Consider the following 20,073-nt stretch of genomic DNA (forward strand, 5'->3'; position numbering starts at 1 on the left):
TTTCAGACCAAAAGACCGTTTTGTGGATCTGGAGGTCAACCTTTCCATTGATATAAGTGACCACAGGTCCAACCATCCCATTGATGGTCACCTAGAACTATTCACAAATCAATGGGAGGCAACCACAACAGACACCTGGGTCCTAAACACGGTGAGACTAGGCCTTATACTTTCTCTCCACAACCCTGAGATTCTTCATTTGTTGCCCCATATCAAAAGACAACACAAAGAGAGGTCTCATGGAGGCCGCAATCCAACACCTGTTGGAAATTCAACTTATCCAACAGGGACAGGGATTCTACTCCACCCTGTTTGTAGTCCTCGGGGTGGGGTGGGGTGAGGTGGAGAGCAATTCTGGACCTGAAAAGATTAAACAACCATCTGATCTACAAAAGGTTCAAGATGCAATCCCTCCAATCCATCCTGGAAAGCATTTGGGAGAGCCACTTAACATCCATACACCTGATGGAGGCATACCTCCACGTGCCTCCACGTGCCACACCACCAGTTCCTCCGGTTCTACTACACGGGACGCCATTATTAATACAGGGTCCTACCGTTCGGTCTGTCTTCAACTCCCAAGACTTTCACCAAGTTATGGCAGCACTGGTGGCTCACCTCAGGGTGATTCAAATCCGTGTCCGGTGTTACCTGGACAACATGAGGCTTTAAACAGGATTCATTGGACCAGATCTCTACCCTAAAAATTATTTTTCCCCAATGTATTACAGTGCCAATTCTGAAGAAGGCAAAACCAAAATGTACTGGTAAATTACAAGGAGAACACACACACACACACTTCCTTCTAACCCTGCTGGAGCAGGTAATTGGACTAGAATAGATATCTCATTATCTTTCTCCTCCCTCTCTCCCTCCTTTATTTCTTTTTCTTTCTGTCCCTTCCATCCCCCCTTCTTTGTCCCTTTTTCTTTCTTTCCCTTTTCTCTTTCTTTTCTTCCTCTCTTTCTTTCCCTCTCTCAGGCTCACCCCTTTAGATCAGGGGTCACCAAACTTTTGGACCTCAGGGACCACCAAACTCATAATTTTAAATCCCAGAGACCACTAATATGAATTTTGACTGATGGTGGCTTTGTGGCGTTGGTGGGAGAGAGAGAGATCTGATCCAACCCCTCTCTCTCCCTCTCTCACACACACACAGGCAGGGGTGGGATTTAGACCCCTGATCTAAAGCTGTAAAAACTCCAAAAACAGGTCAAGTAGCTCTGGGGAGGCCAGTCATAAATTAGAACACTTGCTAAACAACCAGCCATTAAGTGAGGACCACTTGTATTTGGTTTGCCAGTCACCTGGCCACACCCACCCAGTCACGTGACCAGCAAGCCACACCCACCCAGTCACGTGACCAGCAAGCCACACTCTCAAATTAGGGTACGGCCACAGAAATTTGAATCCCACCCCTGGGTGGGGGGCACTGAGGATGAGTTTGTAGCACCAAGGGGGCAGTGGACCAAAAAAGTTTGGGAACCACAGCTCTAGTCCATCCAGAACCTCAATGGCTTCAAGTGACCACCTGGCATTTGAGCTGAGAATTCTGAGACTGAGCAAGCTCTACCAGAGTAATACGAACAATCCAGGCCTGCAGGAGGCCATCAACTAATAGAATCTATTACTTGACTCGGAAGACCTTCTGGAGCTAGTGCTCCAAGGACAATATGGATCCCCCTTCCGTTCCTGTAGCCCAGATCCTGGAATTCCTTCAGGATGGGCTGGACAAGAGTCTATCCCGTAACACCATACGCAGGCAAGTGGCAGCTTTGTCGTCAGTGTTGTCATGTGGGGATCTGGAGTCCCTAGTGCAGCATCTCATGGTGTGCAACTTCATCAAAGAGCAACTGACTTAAAACTTCCGATGGTTCACAGGTATCCCACCTGGGACTTACCCAAGGTCCTGCAGGCACTTTCCTTCAGGCCCTTTGAACCACTGCGGGGCGGCCAGCCTGTGTTTCCTAACTTGAAGGTAGCAGCCTGTTACCTCAGCCAGATGAATTTTGGAGCTGGGGCCCTCTTCATAAGGGAGAACCTTTGTGTATTCCATTCAAACAGGGTTGTTCTGCGGTTGGATCTCTCCTTTATCCCCAAGGTTAATTTGGTGTTCCACAGGGCACAGGAAATCATTTTGCCAGACTTCTGTCCAGGCCCGACCCATGCCCAGGAAAAGAAGTGGCAGACCTTGGATGTCAGGAGGGCCCTCTGAATTTACATCAAAAGAACAGCTCCTTTCAGGAAAACAGTCCCTATTTGTGTCCTTCCAGCCTTCTATGCTGTGCAACAAGGTCACGGCATCAACCGGGGGTCAGTGGATATGGACATGCATTGCCAAAGCATAAGAGCTTCATGCTCTTCTGTTGCCCCAGTGAGTGATGGCCCTCTTCACCAGGAGCACGGCCACAACAGCTGCATGGGGGACACAGGCCTCTCTTGAAGAAGTCTGAAGGGCAGCGACTTGGTCTTCACCTTTCCTGTTCATAAGACACTACAAGATGGACACTTTCACTTTGGCTGAAGCAGCCTTCAGCAGACGGGTTCTTCAGAAGATGCGCATGGTCCTGGAAACTTCGGACCAGACCATGGCCCACCCTTAGGACAAGGCGGCTTTGGTATGTCCCATTCTTTGGATTCTCTGCTCAGCACACTGGAGAAGGGGTGTTGGTCTTACCTGATATGCTCCTTCTCGGTGTGCTGAGAGAGAATCCAACCTCACCTTGGTGATCGTCTGGTGCAGAATCCAGGAGTAGACAGAAAAATTAGTAATGCGTCAAGTCAACCGCTACACCTTCATCAAAACTGCGGCACAGTTAAGAGAGGCATGACTAAAAAGTTTAAAAGGACTCAGTCTCTGGGCAAAAAGGTGGAGTTAACCCATTCTTTTGATTTTATCTCAGCACACTGAGAAGGAGTGTATCAGGTAAGACCAGGGGTGGGATTCTACCAGTTCTGTCCACCGGTTCTGTCCACCGGTTACTCTGAAGAGCAGCAGACATAGAACCGGTTCTATGTCTGCTGCTGTTTTGGCCTACCCACCTGCCCGGGCTCTTACCTGTCCCTTATTTCCTGCTTTTTCAACCTCAGCTGCTTTGTACGGCACAGCTGCAGTTGAAAAAGTAGGAAAAAAGGGCTTTTCCAACTGCTGCGCACCCCGCACGCAGCACTGCTCAGCTTTCTGGGCAGCACAGCAGGTCGTAAATTGCACTCGCATGACTCGTGCGAATCACGCGACTTGCGCATGCGCGCGTGACGCAGAGCAACAGAACCAGTAGTTATACCGGTCGGATCCCATCCTTGGGTAAGACCAATGCCCCTTTCTTTTAAATTTTTAGTTTCTTCTAATGTCCAGACTTTCAAAGTTCCATCCTATCATTTTTTTCAAACAACACCACTTTTCCTTAAGAAGGATTTTTATAATATATTTCAAATGTTTATTCCAAATCCATCTGGACCTTCAATCCATTTTTAATTTTCCAAAATCAACATACTTTTTCTGTTTATTCCAAAAAGTAATATTTTTTGAGTCCTGAAAATCCTATTTAAAACTTTTTTTTCTAAGGAGGAAATTCACCTAGTGAACACAATAAAAGCTTACTGTTCCAAAGGTTCTTAATATTTCAAAAGCAGCAAAAAATAATTTCAAAGATAATTAAATGAGGCTTTCCTAAAGGCTTTGTTACAACTGTGAGCTTAGATGGAATCCCTTGACTCCTAGCTGTGCAATATAAGTTGACCACGGAGACCTTGATTCCTGCAATCTATACACAGGGAATGGCTGTCCAGAAAGAGCAAAGACAAACCTTTGATTTTCCATTTCTCCAGAGAGATTTTGCTGGCCATTATTCCGGATTCAGCTGCCAACTTTAATAGTAAATTCCAACCCACCTCAACAGGGATATCTAATTCACAATGGCCTCACTGGAAATCTCTATTCGATATTCCCTTTTTGAGTGATCAGAATAGATATTGGAATAACATTTTAATACCCTGATCCTCTCAGTAGACCCTGTGTCTTCTCATGTGCTCCTGTTCACAATAGCTTATATTTATGGTGCTAAGCAATAGTGAAGAGGATTTTGACAATTTTTGAAAGGGTGCTTTGCTTCAGTGAAGGTTCAAGTGAAGACACTGAAAAATCTCTTATGGCCCCTTTTAAGAGTAAAACCAATACTGGGAAGACAGCTGTGTTTATTTTTATTCATTAAATCAATTTATTATTTATTAAATCAATTAATCAATTTCACAAATGTGATCTGGGCAGCTAACCACACTTTAAAATAATAAAAATATGCTAGCAATCCCATTGCATTAATTCCCAATATGCATCTTCCCATCAACTCATCTCAGTTTCTGCTTTCAATCTTGTTGTTGACTCATGAGGAGTGCTGCTTTGTGATTTGCCCACTTCTACCTAACTTCCTTTCTGGGAAGGAATGTTGCCCAGCTTCCTAGGATGGAGGAACTACATTCCAGAATAGCAGGAGACAGCTCAGTTTAGATAGTTTGTGTGGGAGAAAAAGGGTCAAGATGGCTCCTCCCTAATGATTCACAGAGTATATATTTCATGGTAAGTAAGCTGCTTTAGTGTGACAAGAATTCTGTCTATAGGTGAGGAACAATAAAAGAAACTGCTTAGAAGAATGTCAACCTGTCTTTCTTGTTTTTTTGGAGCCTGACACTTACTGACTCAATCCCTCTGAAAATAAAGTGATATTTTCCACTTCATCTTCAGGTTCCGAGATCTGTGGCCATTGGTTATTTATTGGGAAATGATTTAGCTCTAGAAGATTCTCCTCACTTCCATCAGCACATATCAATTAAGTGTCTATTTGCACTGGGCAGGTTACTGAAAATACATAGAATTCTTTATTGGCCAAGTGTGATTGGACACACAAGGAATTTGTCTTGGTGCGAATGGTCTCAATATACATAAAAGAAAAGATACATTCATCAAGAGTCAAGAATCATAAGGTACAATACTGAATGATAGTCATAGGGTACAATAAGTAATCAAATCATACTAGGAAACAGTCAATATAAATCATAAGGATACAAGCAACAAAGTTACAGAGTACTGGGATGACTTTTTTTGGTGTATGTGTGTGGCTACATGGCACAGCTCACAAAGCAGCCATCTTTTACTCCTACCCACAAAATGGTGGTTGCATTCGGGTCGTCACTGCAGGGCCTTGGGACAAACTCTTCCATTTTGCTGCCTTTTTAACAATATCTGCACAATGTTGCAACAGCTTTCAGGAGTGTTCAGAAGCTTCTGAAGTACTGTGGAGCCTCTCTAAGGCAGCAAAATGCAGCAGCTTGTCAGCAGCTGCCATTTTGTCCCTGCCTGTTTGTGGGCAGAGACAAAATGGCAGTTGTATTTGGATTGCTGCTGCACGGCCCAGAGACAAACTGCTTTGTTTTGCTGCCTTAGCAAGCTCTGTGTTGTGCTGCAGAAGCTTTCTAAGGAAGCAAAATAAAGTAGTCAGTCTGTAGCCACCATTTTGTCCCCACCCATCTGTGTGGAGACAAAATGGCAACCACATTTGGCTTGTTCCAGTGCGGCCTGAGGACACATGGCCTGCCCTCTTTCCATAACATGAAGTTCTGAGAGCTTTCAGAAAGTAAGTGTGGGTCTGATGTCGAATGGGGAGGAGGCCCAAATTTTGCCAGCTTCGGGTGGGGTGGGGTGGGGTGGGAGAGAGGAGGGAAGGTGCTGCAGTGACCTTAAGATCATAAGGTTGAATGATTGCAGGCCCGCTGCAGCCATCATAATTTTGACTAAGGGTCATAAGTAGCTTTTGAGGGTCGATTGTAACTTAGAACATTCAAAATGGCCTTTTGTACCTCAAGGACTACCTGTACTGAGAAAGTTGATTTATTGCTGTACCCATATAATATTGGTTCAAAGTTGAAAGTTCAAGTTCAAACCTTTATTGTCAATGCACAGCATGTGTACAATGAAATTGAATGAGCCTCCATTGGTGCAGCCCACACAAAACACATAATACATCTCACAAAACATACAATACATCTCAATAATAACAGAAAATCCCTAAACCCAAGTAAGTAATAGAATTAGGTATACATTTACACACACATACACACACACAAACTATAACAGTATAGTCATATTGCCTGTTACACTGGCACTGTAAATCTGTCATATTAAATCTGGTTGTGGTGGTGTGTTTTGTTTAAAAGTCTTAACAGCCCATGGATAAAAGCTATTTTTCAGCCTATTTTTTGGGCTGGGTATGCTTCTATATTTCCTGACCAATGGTAGGAGGATAAAGAAATGCTGTCCGGGGTGAAAATCATCCCTCAGGATTTTCCTCACTCTGTTGAGACAGCGGGACCTGGTGATTTCATCCAGTGGGGTTAGGAAGCAGCCCATGATTTTTTGTGCTGTACTCATCACTCTCTGCAGTGCCTTCCTGTCTGCAGCTGTTAAGACAGTGTACCATACCGTGACAATATGGGAGGACGCTTTCTATCGTAGACCAGTAGAAGAAAGTCATCAACTGTTGTTCCACCTGATTTTTCCACAAGACCCTAAGGAAATGGAGTCTCTGTTGAGCCTTTCTGAACACCTGGAACATGTTATTTTTCCAGGTGCGGTCTTGGCTGAAGTGCACTCCCAGGAATTTGAAAGAGGAAACCCTCTCCACACAGCCCCCATTGATATAAAGTGGGACAGATTCCTCTCTCTGCTTCCGGAAGTCCAACACCATCTCCTTTGTCTTGCTGGTGTTTTAGGTGCAAGTTGTTATCTGAGCACCATGTAGATAACTTCTGGACTTCTTCCCTGTATGCTGACTAGTTGCCTCCTGTAATAAGGCCCAGCACAGTGGTATCATCTGCAAACTTTATGATCATGTTAGATGGGTCAGAAGATGTGCAGTCATGTGTACAACACAAATACAGATAGGGACTAAGCACACAGCCCTGAGGGGAGCCTATGCTAACCTTCAGGGAGGAAGATGTAAAGGACCCCGCTCTCACTATTTGTGGACGGTCCATCAGAAAGTCTTTAATCCAATCACAGGGGAGGGGAGGGAAATTCAAGTCAGTCAACTTTTCAATAAAAATGCCCTGCGGAATAGTGTTAAAAGGCCAAGCTGTAGTCTATGAAAAGCATTCTGACGTAGTTCCCAAGTTTCTCAAGGTGTCTCAATGCAGTGGCAATGCCATTGCCTGTCGACCTATTTCATCTATAGGCAAACTGATGTTGATTAAATTTTGATGGAAGGCATGACCTAAGGTGTTGAAGAACCAGCCTCTCGAACTAGCGCTCTCTCCTTCCTTGGCAATAAGGACTATCTAAGGAGGATGATATAACATGGGGAGAAAATTACCACTTCACTTCTATATGGACATTGTGCTTAAGATCTCCTCTACAAATTTCAGGTAGTTAAGCTTAGAGATATAACTTTTATTGATACTAACAGATTAAAAAAAAAACAATGTCAGTATGAGAAAATTGTGAATTGCAGCATAAGAGTTGGAAAAGATTAACTGTTCTTCTTTCTCTCACAGTATTTCCCTGGCCCTAAGTTACTAAAGCTTCAGTAAAAGTATTTTTTTCCCACATTAAGAGATGTACGCAATTCTAGAACTGGGAAATTTTTAAAACATAATCTGTATATGCTCTGTGATGTATATCCTCAATTTGCAACAGCAATTGGGACAAACTTTCAGTTGCTAAGTGATACAGTCAAGAACAAACACATCAATTCCTACAGTTCCAATTGCCATCATTAACAGAATTGTGCAGCCTTTAAGCAAGGCAATTTCCTGCTGGCTTTCCACAACCAAAGTCAATGGGTAAGCCAGCATGACGTTGCAGGTCCTAGGCATGGAAGCAAGTAAGTGGATATTGCTAGGTGGGAGAGGAAACAAGGGTGTGTGCAGATGTGTGAGGGAAGGCCAGGAAGGATGCATGAGCATGTGAAAGGGATTTAGGGGGTCAAGGAGTTGTGCACAAGCTGTCCAGGTTAGGGAGATTGTAAGGGGTGACTTAAGTGTTGTGCAGGTTGGGGAGAGTACACAGGAGTATATAAAAGGTGCTGAATGGGTCAGGAAGGATGTACAGGGGTGTGCAAGTGCCAGCACAGTGCAATCACAAGGGGCTGAAGGGATGCAGGAGTGGGGGAGATTACCCCAGCGATTTACAGTCTTCCCTGCCCAGCTTCCCTTTTGATTTTCTGGAATAATCAGCATGGAAGGTTGCAAATGGCTGTTGTGTAAATGAAAATGAGTTGCCAAGCCCCCAGAACATGATTTCATGGACATCCAAAACTCGAAGAGCAGTTGTAATCACCATTCATTCAATGCCACTGTAACTTCAAATGGTTGCTGAACAAATGATTCTAAATCAAGGGTTACCTGTAAGAGTCAAATACCTCAGCCTTAGAGATAGAAATGTTTGAATGGCCATTCCCCTTGTTCTCTCACAATAGAGTGACCTCTTTGGGTGTAATTCTTTTAGTAGATGTCAGCTAACCTGTTGCCATAGTTAGTATGGCTATCAAACTCCAGAGATGATAGCTCAGGGAAAATGGAATAATGATCTGATTACCATTCCCTAATGTTGAAGACATTGCTCACTAGGTTATCACTAGTGATCCCACCAAGGTCGTCCTGCAATAGCAGCTTGTTCTGGATAGATGACTGGCTCTCACAAATGGGCATATAGTTGGCAGCCTTTTTGTAAATGTATACATCAGATACCTTCTGTGTTGTGACAATTTCTAAAATCCTAGGATATAACTAGTTACCTGCACCATCTTTTATTTCAATATATATTTAGAAAAGGAGACGCGGTGGCTCAGTGGCTAAGACGCTGAGCTTGTCGATCAGAAAGGTTGGCAGTTTGGCGGTTCGAATCCCTAGCACCGTGTAACAGAGTGAGCTCCCGTTACTTGTCCCAGCTTCTGCCAACCTAGCAGTTCAAAAGCATGTAAAAATGCAAGTAGAAAAATAGGGACCACTTTGGTGGGAAGATAACAGCGTTCTGTGTGCCTTCAGTGTTTAGTCATGCCAGCCACATGACCCTGGAGATGTCTTTGGACAGCGCTGGCTCTTCGGCTTTGTAATGGAGATGAGTACCGCCCCCTAGAGCCAGAAATGACTAGCACATATGTGCGAGGGGAACCTTTACCTTTTACCTTATATTTAGAACTGAAAAGCTGGGCTTTTTTACTTTCTCTCACAGTTTCTCTCATAGTTTTCAGCATTAGAAATTAATTATTAAGAAGTTAAGCATAGGAAGTTTAAAAAAGAAAACCTGGCAGTCATTCAATTCCTCCTCCAGACCATGCCAGTCTCACCATTTCTGGATGGCTCAGTGGTTTAATAGAACCTAACTCTTCAAACTGGAAGTGGTTTTTTGTGTGCTGGACATAGTATAAAGGAGGAATAGAACATTCTAGAGTTAGAGCTAGGATTGTGAGATTCTTGTCTTGCACAGTGGAGCATGCAATACTATAACATAATTCATGCTCCATATATTCTGTTAGGGAATTATAGCTGCATAATTCTGTGTTCTCAATCATTAACTAACTTTTCATCTTTTATACAAATGAACATCTCTAAAACTGTATTGATTTAGCAGCAGATTTGTTTACTAGATTACCATTTTTTTTCTCTTTGTTTGGTACTTTTGCACATTATAGTTGTAATTACTTTGAATAACAAGGCACTGCCATTGTACTAAAATTCTATTCACATTCCATCTGTTATAAGCATGTTCACTGCTTACTGCTAATGTAACATGGGGTGCATGAAAATCAAGTTAGTGAGTACTAAAATAGTGAATGCATTCATAGGTAGTTTGTGTTTCTAAAAGTTGAAAAGACAAAGTATTTTGGAAGAAGCTCTTCAAGTCTTTTTAAATTCTAACTTCTTGGCATTCTAAGCAGGTGCATGTCTAATTCTTTCGGTGAGGCTTGTCTTTTATTGTATGTGTCCATTTATAGGAAGCCAAGTTTGATTACTGCAGTGCATCAGAGAGAGAGTGTGAGTGTCTATGTGTTCTTAATTGCTATCTGTATTAAGAAAATACAAGTCACAATTTCTTTTTTCCCCTTTTTATAGGTCCTGCTGGGGATTTACATCTGGCTTCAATGTGAAATTAAGGTAGAAAAATGCACATAAACATGTGTTTCCTGTTAAGATTTAGTATACTCTGGTTATGCCTGAAGAGTGGGTCTTGTCTTTAGACTGTTAACTGCCAGCAAATATAAATGATTGTCCTAGATGTCAAGCGTGTCTCCTCTGTACTGGAGTGAAAATATCCCACCTCCAGGTTCCCACGGAATATCATCTACAGAAAATGCTTCATGTTCTAAGGATGAAAGCCACCTAGATTCATGCACCTAGTCTATACAGTTGTTGTGGATGGTTTGCCATCTGAAAGCTCCTCAAACTCCTGTCTGGGTCCTGTATCTGTTTCAGAAATGTCTCTGCTTCAGGCTTTGGGCCCTGTGCAGACCTGGCTGGGACAAGAGCTAGAAAAATGTGGCATTGATGCCATGATTTATACTCGCTATGTCCTCAGTCTTCTGCTACATGATAATTATGACTACGATCTGCAGGAACAGGTATTTACATATTTTAGATGTGCTTGACTGAAAAATATGTTTTAAATTATCTGTGTATGCTATTATAATAAATAATACATCATGGTTTCATATTTTTAGAGCAGGAAATGTGGGACTTTTAAAGCATATCCCAAAATTTAGATACACTCAGTGGGATGTTTCATTGATAAATAACCATCATGACAAATCAGACGGCCTTTGTAAAACTGAATTTAAAAAAAATTGTGATACACTTTGGAAGATGGGACATACCTTTTAAAAAACAGGATTTTTAAGTCTAGCAATTAGCACTATGTCTTCAGTAGTCTTCAGTTTTTTATTTAGTGACCGTTTAGAGTTACAACAGCACTGAAAAAGTGATTTATGACTGTTTTTCACACTTTATGACAGTTTCAGCATCAACATAGTCACATGATCAAAATTCGAATACTTTGCAACTGGTTCACATTTATGACAGTTGCAGTGTCCCAAGGTCATGTGATTACTTTTTGTGATCGTCATTGGGGAAGCCAGGTTCACTTAACAATTGTGTAATTAACAATTGCAGTGATTAATGACTGTATCAAGAAAGGTAAAATGGGGCAAAACTTACTTAACAAATGTTTCATTTAGCAACATATTTATTTTTGGGTCCAATTGTGGTTTCTAAGTTCAGGGCTACCTGTATTTTATTAGAAAGACATTGTATTTTAAAAGTCTTAAAAGTTTTGCAGTGAACTGTGCTAAATCTTTTTAGATCCTTTTAAAAAAGAAAAAAATTAAAGAACAGAAAAGTCTAGCTTTGCTATATTAAGCTGCGGTTTTAAATCATGCTTTAATTATAAGACTTTAGAAACTGCGGGCAGAAACTGGCTTTATCCATCGCCCTTCCACATTCCCACAGGTGTGCCTTGCTTTCCCTTTGCCCCCTTCTGTTATGCTACAACTCAGTCCTACTGTCCCTGATTTGGTGTGCTCCAGTGCCCCATTGCCCTCCCATGCTCCCATTCCCTTGAATTCTTTTGTTCCCTGGTGCACCTTCCGATACTCCTTGATTTCTCTTTTTGCTGCATTTTAATTACTGTCCCTAGCTTCTCCCTTTGCATTCCACACTATGTGCTGTACTTTGCATAATGCTGATATCCCCTTCTTTTTCCATTCTATGTTTTTCCTTTTTTCATCTCTACCTCATCCCATTGCTCTCATTTAGCTCCCCACAACTTTCCTTGGTGTTCTTTCACTTCCTGCTTCCCATGTGTTTTTTACTCATGTTACTTACACTCATTAAATGCAAATGCTTTTATTCTGTTTTAGTCATATAACATACAGCTTTCATATACCACTTTAATTGGATTTCCTTTGCTCCCTACTCCCATCTAATATTGTGTGCATTAAAGTGCATATATCAAGGTGTGTGGGCATACATATTAGTATGTTTTTGTGTATGCATATTCAGCTTTTTAAAAATCTGAATAGACACTCCAACAGTTCCCTCCTGTCCCAATTTATCTGGAAGTAGGAGAAGGCTGGACTAGGCAACTGAATTTATTTTGGGAATGTACTTTGTACCCTGAATCTCAAAATATGTGCGGTGCTTAGCTTGTTAAGAAGTAGAGTACTGTAGAGTACTGAATAGACTTGTGTATGTTTTGAAAACCACTGTTTTGTATTTTTCATTTAAGCTATTTAATTGGCAAGCTAAAACATTTTTCTCCCAAGCATTGCTATGCTTTGTAGTTATTTAAATTGTGTGTTCTGTATTGGGATGGTAGAATTATGCTTTTTGCCCTTACTATGCTGTTTATTAATTATCTTGTATTATTTTAATGTTTTTTAATATGTATAGGAAATTTGCAACTACTCATTTATTAGACCATTCATATAAGTAAATAACCTAGGGCTTAGTCTAGAAAAGCTATGGTTAGTATTATGGTAGTATTATACACACACACACACACACACACGCACACATATATATACACATATAATACACACACAAACACACACACACACATGTGCATGTGTGTAGCAACAATGCTATTATCATTATATTGGCTGATATTAGGTTTGCTTGCCACATCATCCTTTATGTGATACTCTTCAGATAATGTTTTGTAGGTATTGAGTTGTGAAGGGGTTAGGACAACTTGCTGTTGCTGACTTGCTCCAGCCAATTAACCGTGGGACAATTCAATGTGAGATAACTCAAGAGAAGGACAATTGAATTGCAGCAAGCCTTGTCTTGCTTTATGATTGAACCTTCTCAAGTTAGAAGTCCTTGAGGCTAGGGTGAGCTGCAATTCTACTTGTCCCTCTTGAATTATTCTGGGGTGAGTTGGCCACAGCGAGTTATACCACAGTGAATTGTCCCATGACTAGTCAGTCAAGTCAGTCAGTCTCATTCCAGTTTGAAGTCTCCAATTGGCTTAAGGTCCTAGCCCTTATTGCTTTGCTGTCATACGTCAAAAGAAGATCATGGCTGAGAAATGTATTTAAAAGCTGCACTCATGTGTTCAATATTATACAGTGTTGTTGTCACCATTCTTAAGGCTTAGATTCTGATACTAACATTCAGTACTTTCTTTCTATAATCCATCATAATTTGTAGGAAAGAATTAAATGTTGATTTATTGTAAAGTTCATGTTTTAATTCCAGATATTAGCATCATATCATTTGTATATTTGTATATTGAAATATTTGCTTAGACATTGTTTGATATGCCACTCGTCTCCTATATCTTTTCTGCCCCCCTCCCAGTTCATCTCTGCTTTATGTGCTGCAGTCTTCCAGGGGAAGAGTTATGAATGCTAAGGGAGAATCTCAGAAGTTTTTTGGTAGGGCTTTGTCTTACACACACACACACACACACACTCCTAATAAATATGGAGATGCTTATTGTTGTACAGAGATGTAATTCAGCATGTTTATTCTGTATATAAAATGGCTGCTGACTATGAGAAATCAGGTGCAGAGAATCTGTTGTTACTTTCTTTTCCTACATCATTCTACCTGTACCACAGAATAAAATGGAAAAATCAGAGGAAACAGATAGTTTTGAAAGCTTGAAACTGGAAAATCAAATGCCAAATAATTCTTTGTTTTATCATTTTGTCTCTGTATGTCTTTCTGATGTATTAATATAAGTTTGTTTAATCTTTTTCTAGTATATTATTTCTTATTTTAATTTCTTAAATAGTATAATTTAATTGCTAGCACCTACCAAATAGAACAATATTTCTGGTACAGTTTATGCTGCAAACATCTGATATGCGATGGCTTCTTTTCTGCTCAAGAACATTGAAGAAATGGGAGGCTTGCTATAATGTAATTCAGGGGAAATGAAAAGAAAGAAGAACAAACTTAAGATACAATTGTATATTAAGTATTTTTTTAAAAAAGCAGGATAGAAGGATAGAAGAAACAATCCAAACTAATGAGAGCCAGTAGTTTGGATGACTAGGAAGTATAGATGATATTTTTTCAGTTGAATTATGTATCTTTGATATAATACCACTCGCATTCACTAGGAAGGTCAGTCTAATAGTGGTGCTTAAAAGTTTGTGAAAACTTTTGAATTTTCAATATTTCTGCATAAATATTAATATGCCTCAAATATAATCTGTTCTCTTTGCAAGTTCTAAAACTAGATAAAGAGAACACAGTGAATCAAATAAGTCAAATCATTATAGTGTATGTGTTTATTCACTGAGGAAAATTATCAACTTGAGACCATTGGGGGTTTAAAAAGTCCATAGTCTTTGAACTATGCAGAAGGTGTCAGTCACCAAGTGACAGCATATGAGCTGTGACATAATGAAAAATTGCTGATATATTCTGTTACATGAATAAGGGAGCTTTTTAGTTCTTCTCAGGATAAGTGTGGTATTGGATTGGAATTATATCATGCCTTATCCTTTCCATTTCAGGCTAAATCTACTTATCCAGAGACTCTAAGGACAACTTGAGTGTTTTCATCTCCCCCTCCCTCACTTTTGCCTTTAGTTGTTTTTGTGTCCTTTTTTCTCAGTTCTTGTACATTTAACTTGAACACTGTGTCCCTAGTTGCTGGTTTCATTAACTTCTTTATTTGGCTTTTAATATTCTGGTTAATGGAATACAGTCTGCATAGTTCCTGTTCCTAGTGTCATTTTGGCATAAAGTTAAATTAATTTTCCTAGTCAGTAGGTTGGTTTTTAACCCACTTTTACTATTTTAAGATGTTGCTGCTACTAATTTGAATAAATATTACTAATGTTACATTGCATTTTGAATAGTAAAAATAGTAAAACTGGAGAAAATCTCTTGGAAGGATGGGGTATGGAATGTCAAATATTTAAGTACAACCAAGAATTGTAGTAAATGGGCTCATAGAATATATATCTGTAGTTAATCTTTCCAAAGTCATACTCCCACAAGTGTCTTCCTTAAAAGTCATTAGGTATTGCAAAGACAATATACAAGAAAATATTGCAGGTATTATGATTTTTTTTTTTTTTAGGAGAATGACATCTTCCTGGGCTGGGAAAAGGGAGCTTACAAGAAATGGGGGAAAAGTAAGAAAAAGTGCTCTGATCTTACACTAGAAGAAATGAAGAAACAGGCTGCTGTTCAATGTCTTCGCTCTGCTTCTGATGAAGTAAGGACCAACAATAGTTATGTTTACATTTTGATTCTTAATTGTGATGTAAAATAGCATAGCAATTTTTGTTCATTTTTAAAAATCTAGTTTAAATTGCTATTTTGGAAATAATTTACAAAATAAATAAATGGAATAAAATCTGTATCTAATGTGAACATAAGTTCTGCTTTTGCTGTTTATTAAATTTAAATCCATAATCATTTATAATAGGATTAAAATAGGCTGACCACAAGTAATCCCTAAGCAGTTCTTAAGATGGCCATTACCCTTGTTGTGCATTGGTAAATAGAAAATTTTAATGACAATATCAGTGTCCCGTTGTATTTTCAAGCACAGCCCAATCCACAGACCAGTTTAAATTCTTTATGCTCTTTTCAGGAAGGTTCAGGGGAGAACTCTTCCATCCTGCTATTTGCTTGGCCATTTCCATTAAGCTTTAGCTTTTCACATTAATGTTTTGATGATAAAATTAATTTAGAAGTGGACAATGGAAAATCACTTCTGAAATCTTGCCAAGAAAAGTGTGGGAACTTGTCTAGCAGTTATTAGGAGGCAACACTGATTCAAAGAAATCTTTATAAATGTGTATAGGTAATCCTTGACTCATTTGTTTTAAGTTACAATAACACTGAAAAACAGTGACAATACAGTTTTTCACACTTAGGACTGTTGCAGCATCCCCATTGTCACATGATTAAAATTCAGATGCTTGGCAACTGGCTTGTATTTATGATTGTTGCAGTATCTTGAGGTCATCACCTTTTGTGACCTGACTAGCAATGTAACTGGAGAAGCCAGATTCACAATGCAGTGCAATGATTCATTTAACAAGTCAAGCAGGAAAAACACAAAATGGGGCAAAACTCACCTAACAATTATCTTGCTTGGCAATGGAAATTTTGGGGTCAATTGTGGTCATAAGTCATCAGTCTCATTTAAGCCAACATTAATGTTTGTTAGCTTCTGCTTGAATATATCCAGTAAAAGAGAGCTACTGCCTCCCTGGACAATCTATGTATATATAAAAGCGAAATACCACTCACACATCATCACAAAATCTCCAGAACTGTAAAGCCTACAAACTTTAAATTTGGCACGCATGTTCCTCTTGGCTTCTGGTGCTTAATAAGAAAGGATTTTTTGAAATGACCATTAGAGTATTTGTATTTCGTATATTATTATTAACATGCTCTGATGCTAATGAGTTCTACTCCCCCTCCCCACCTGCAAAACACAAGCAGAGGAGAGGAGATTCAGTTTTAGTTTCACAGCAGAAAGCAGCTTTAGTACAGAACAGTTGACCTAAGCCATGCCCAGGCTCCTTGCTGTCTCCTTGCTCATACAGCAAATACTGTTTTCAGTTTCCAAACAGCCTTCAACTCTGACACACTGACAGGACACTAGCCAGATGAATATCGATGGATACAGGGAGGCAGAGGCAGAATTTTTTCCTCCCCAAAAACTAAGCCCGATCACATGATTTTGTAGCGAAGCATAGGTATCCATCTAGCTGATTATATAGCTCAGGGATCCCCAACCCCTGGGCTGTACAAGTGGCAGGCAGTTCCGTGAAGTTTCATTTGCACATGTGCAGGAGCTAGGTTGCATGCACAAAACGATCTTCTCCCCCCTGCCCTCACTGCTGCCACCAGTCCATGGAGCTAGAAAGGTTGGGGATCACTGATATAGCTCAATTATTGTAAATATTAGGAAATTATTTGTAATATTCAATCAGAGCCTGCCTTCCTGTAACATAAACCCATTATCCCTTCCTCTGAAATGATAAAAGAGCAGATTTCTCTCCCCCCCTCCTCCCCCTTAGGTATGACAGCCTTTCAATGTTATAGAAAGAAATATAGAAATATTTTATGCTGCTTATGTTAGGCAAATCTAAATAACTATCATCTCTATCCTTAGGCTTCTCTCCCAAAAACTAAATATTTCCAGATCTTTTTATAAGAATCGGTTGACAATAGTCTAATAATCTCCACTGGCATTCTCAGACTTTGTTTCAGTTTGCTTGAATCCTCCTTAAGCGTGCCACCCAGTACAGTACTCAAAGTGGGATCAGACTAATAAAAAATTGGTAGAACAATTACTACCTGTTATTTGGAAGCTTTATGTCTGCTGATACATTGTAGATTAAAAATATAGTACAGTAAATTTGATATTACTTATGGAACTATTGTGTGTTAATAGATAATCATAGACCATTATTTCTTCATTGTATCCTTACTATGTTAATTATTGACTTCGGTTCTTAATTTTTTAGTATTCAAAATACAGGCAGAAGGATTTATTTAGGGTTGCCTTTGTGAAATTGGCATAGAATTGAAGCAAATGTCACATTAAAATCTTTGAAGGAACAATGTGAACCTTAATGGTCCTTTTCTGATATTCCTGCAACAAATGGAATGTTCTCTAACCCTAACAGAGAAGAAAAGAAGTACAAATGGAGCATTGTTATCATTCCATATATTGCAAGAATATTGGAAAAGCTCACATGGATTTTCAACAAACCCAACATGCATGCAGGAACACTAAGATAGAAGCCAGTGCACGCCAAGGACAAAGCAGCCAGACACAAACAGAACAATTTTGTATATTCACTACAATGCAGTGAGACATGTGCAGGCGTGTACACTGGGGAAATAAAACAACCATTACACAAATGCATGGTTCAAACACAGAAGAACCAATGCAGCAGGACAGAATTCAGCAGTCCACCTGCACCTGAAAGAAAAGGGCCACTTCTTTGAAGACAGCAATGTTTACATTCTGGACAGAGAGAATAACTTGCTTGAAAGAGGAATCAAAGATGCTATCTATGTTAAAATTGAAGAGCCCTCTCTCAACAGAGGGGGAGGGATACAATACCACCCGTCTTCGTCTTCTCAATTCACAGTTTCACGCTTGTTGCATTCTGATTCTGGTGGCCCTGAGGACACAGATAAACCCCAGGTGATTTCAGTGACCCTCGGAGTGTTAATCAGCTAGCTGACTGCAAAGACTATAAATCCTTTCTATTCCCCAACAGCTAGTTAGAACTGAAGAGGTTTCTTGGATAAGATGTGAAATGTCTTCAAGAAAAATGAAAAAAAAAAGTCCAGTTGCCTTTTTAAAAGTACCTTTGGAACAATAGACTCTTCTGCTTCATTAGTTTTATTATATAAATAAAAATGGAGGAAAAGTATATTTTAATTTTACTGCAAATGCATTAAAATATTGTAAATACTTTTTGCATTATTCCTTGATAATGTACATAATCACTAGACATGCATTTTATGAAGATTCAGCTATAATTTTTTTTTTTTTGAATTGCAGAGTTCTGGGATTGAGACATTAGTTGAGGAACTTTGTTCCAGGCTAAAAGATCTCCAGAGCGAACAAGGTAAGATTCCATTTTGGGATGAGATTTTTTTGGAACATGTGAAGCTGGAATGTGGCACCTTGGTCAGAAATATAAAATCCTGGGCTGAAGCCAGTTTGTTCTGTGATTAGGATTATTCTCTGAATCAATTCGATTTTTATAGATATGCTTGGCATATAATTTGCTTGTTATACTTAATAGGATGGCTGGATATCCAGTCATCCTATTAAAGCTGGATTAAGCTTGTATGCCTTTTTAAAACTGGGGTTTTACAGAGTGGTTCCTTTATTGAGATCTGCATAGAAATCATTTATATGTGTAAACAAAATGATACCAATACACAGCACTATCATTCTGGTATCAAGTCCCCTCCAGTCCCTTTCTTAGATTTGGGAGATCAAGTTGTGGATTTGTGAAGTAATAATGGGAGGAGAGATGCAGTCGGGATGCGAGATGAAATGATTGGAAAGTATTTAATGCTTTGGGGGCATCAATCACTGACATGATTAATTGTTTAATAAAGCTTTTCAGGAAGCTAAGGACATGCTCTTGCAGTCAGCCACTTAACTAAAGACTATGTATTTTTATTTCGGAGTTAGATTGAATCACGTGCTAGGTGAAATATTGAAATTAAACGATTAAAATGGAATAAATTTAATGTAGGGAAGTGGTTACTATCAGGGCAAGAGATTATTTCAGAGTTGAAGAAAACATGTTGATATTAGTGTGTAATCAATAGTATGGTGCCCATGGGGCTCCAGAAGGTGAGCCTATCTTCTAAATTCCCAAGAGATGAGTCATTTAAAATCTTCAGGTATAATTTATAGTCATAAGGTTTACTCTCCAGTCTTGATATGATTAGCTTTAGAGAAGCAAAAGAATCAGTCTTGCCATCTTGAGGGAGGGGGAAAAAAAAGGAGGGGTGTTGTTCAATCCATAATCATAACTTATTCTAAATAATTCAACAAAGATTATAGTTGAATGGTCATACTTTAAGCTGATTTGGATAAAAGGTAATGGTAAAGGAGTCCCTGCGGTTTTATACTGCTAGTCATAGCTGACTTTAGGGGGCAGTACTCATCTCTATTTCTAGGCCATTGAGTCAGTGTTGTCTTTTGCAGTCATGTGGCCAGCATGACATCACACCATAGCGCAGAGCATGTGGCAAAGCATGGAGCATTTTTACCTTTCTCATCAAAGTGCTACTCATTTATCTACTCGTGTTTAGATGCTTTCAAACTGCTAGATTGGCAGGGGCTGAGTAATGGGAGCTTGCCCCGTAATGCAATAGTAGGACTTGAACCGCCAGAGCACAGAGCTTCTCTGGTATCTTTAAACCACCGAGTCACCATGCGTCAGTTGACATGCATAACCCATGTGATATTTATATAAGTTACTTCGTTACATAAAGAAATAATTTCAGTGGCAATAGATTACTTGGGTTGGTTATACTTTGATCCCTCAAACAATATTTATG

The 20,073-nt window shown here is 39.6% G+C and overlaps 1 protein-coding gene across 6 annotated transcripts in view; it reads left to right on the forward strand.

Annotated features, from left to right (window-relative positions):
• Nucleotides 1-20,073, forward strand: part of KIAA0232 (KIAA0232 ortholog) — a 71,292-nt gene that overhangs the window by 13,862 nt on the left and 37,357 nt on the right. For 3 of the 6 annotated variants that reach the window (XM_026672557.2, XM_087961081.1, XM_026672558.2), the window contains exons 2-4: nucleotides 10,102-10,143; nucleotides 15,086-15,223; nucleotides 18,551-18,617. In XM_026672557.2, coding sequence (XP_026528342.2) covers nucleotides 15,176-15,223; nucleotides 18,551-18,617 — 115 coding nt within the window. In that variant the 5' untranslated portion in view covers nucleotides 10,102-10,143; nucleotides 15,086-15,175. Of the gene's footprint in view, nucleotides 1-10,101; nucleotides 10,608-15,085; nucleotides 15,224-18,550; nucleotides 18,618-20,073 lie in introns of all 6 variants that reach the window. The other 3 variants (XR_015748758.1, XM_026672556.2, XM_026672561.2) reach the window with 2 other exon arrangements.

The sequence above is a fragment of the Notechis scutatus genome, chromosome 3, assembly GCF_049901735.1.
Source record: "Notechis scutatus isolate UNSWTSFEM ecotype Mainland chromosome 3, rNotScu1.2, whole genome shotgun sequence".
Classification (NCBI taxonomy): Eukaryota; Metazoa; Chordata; class Lepidosauria; order Squamata; family Elapidae; genus Notechis; species Notechis scutatus.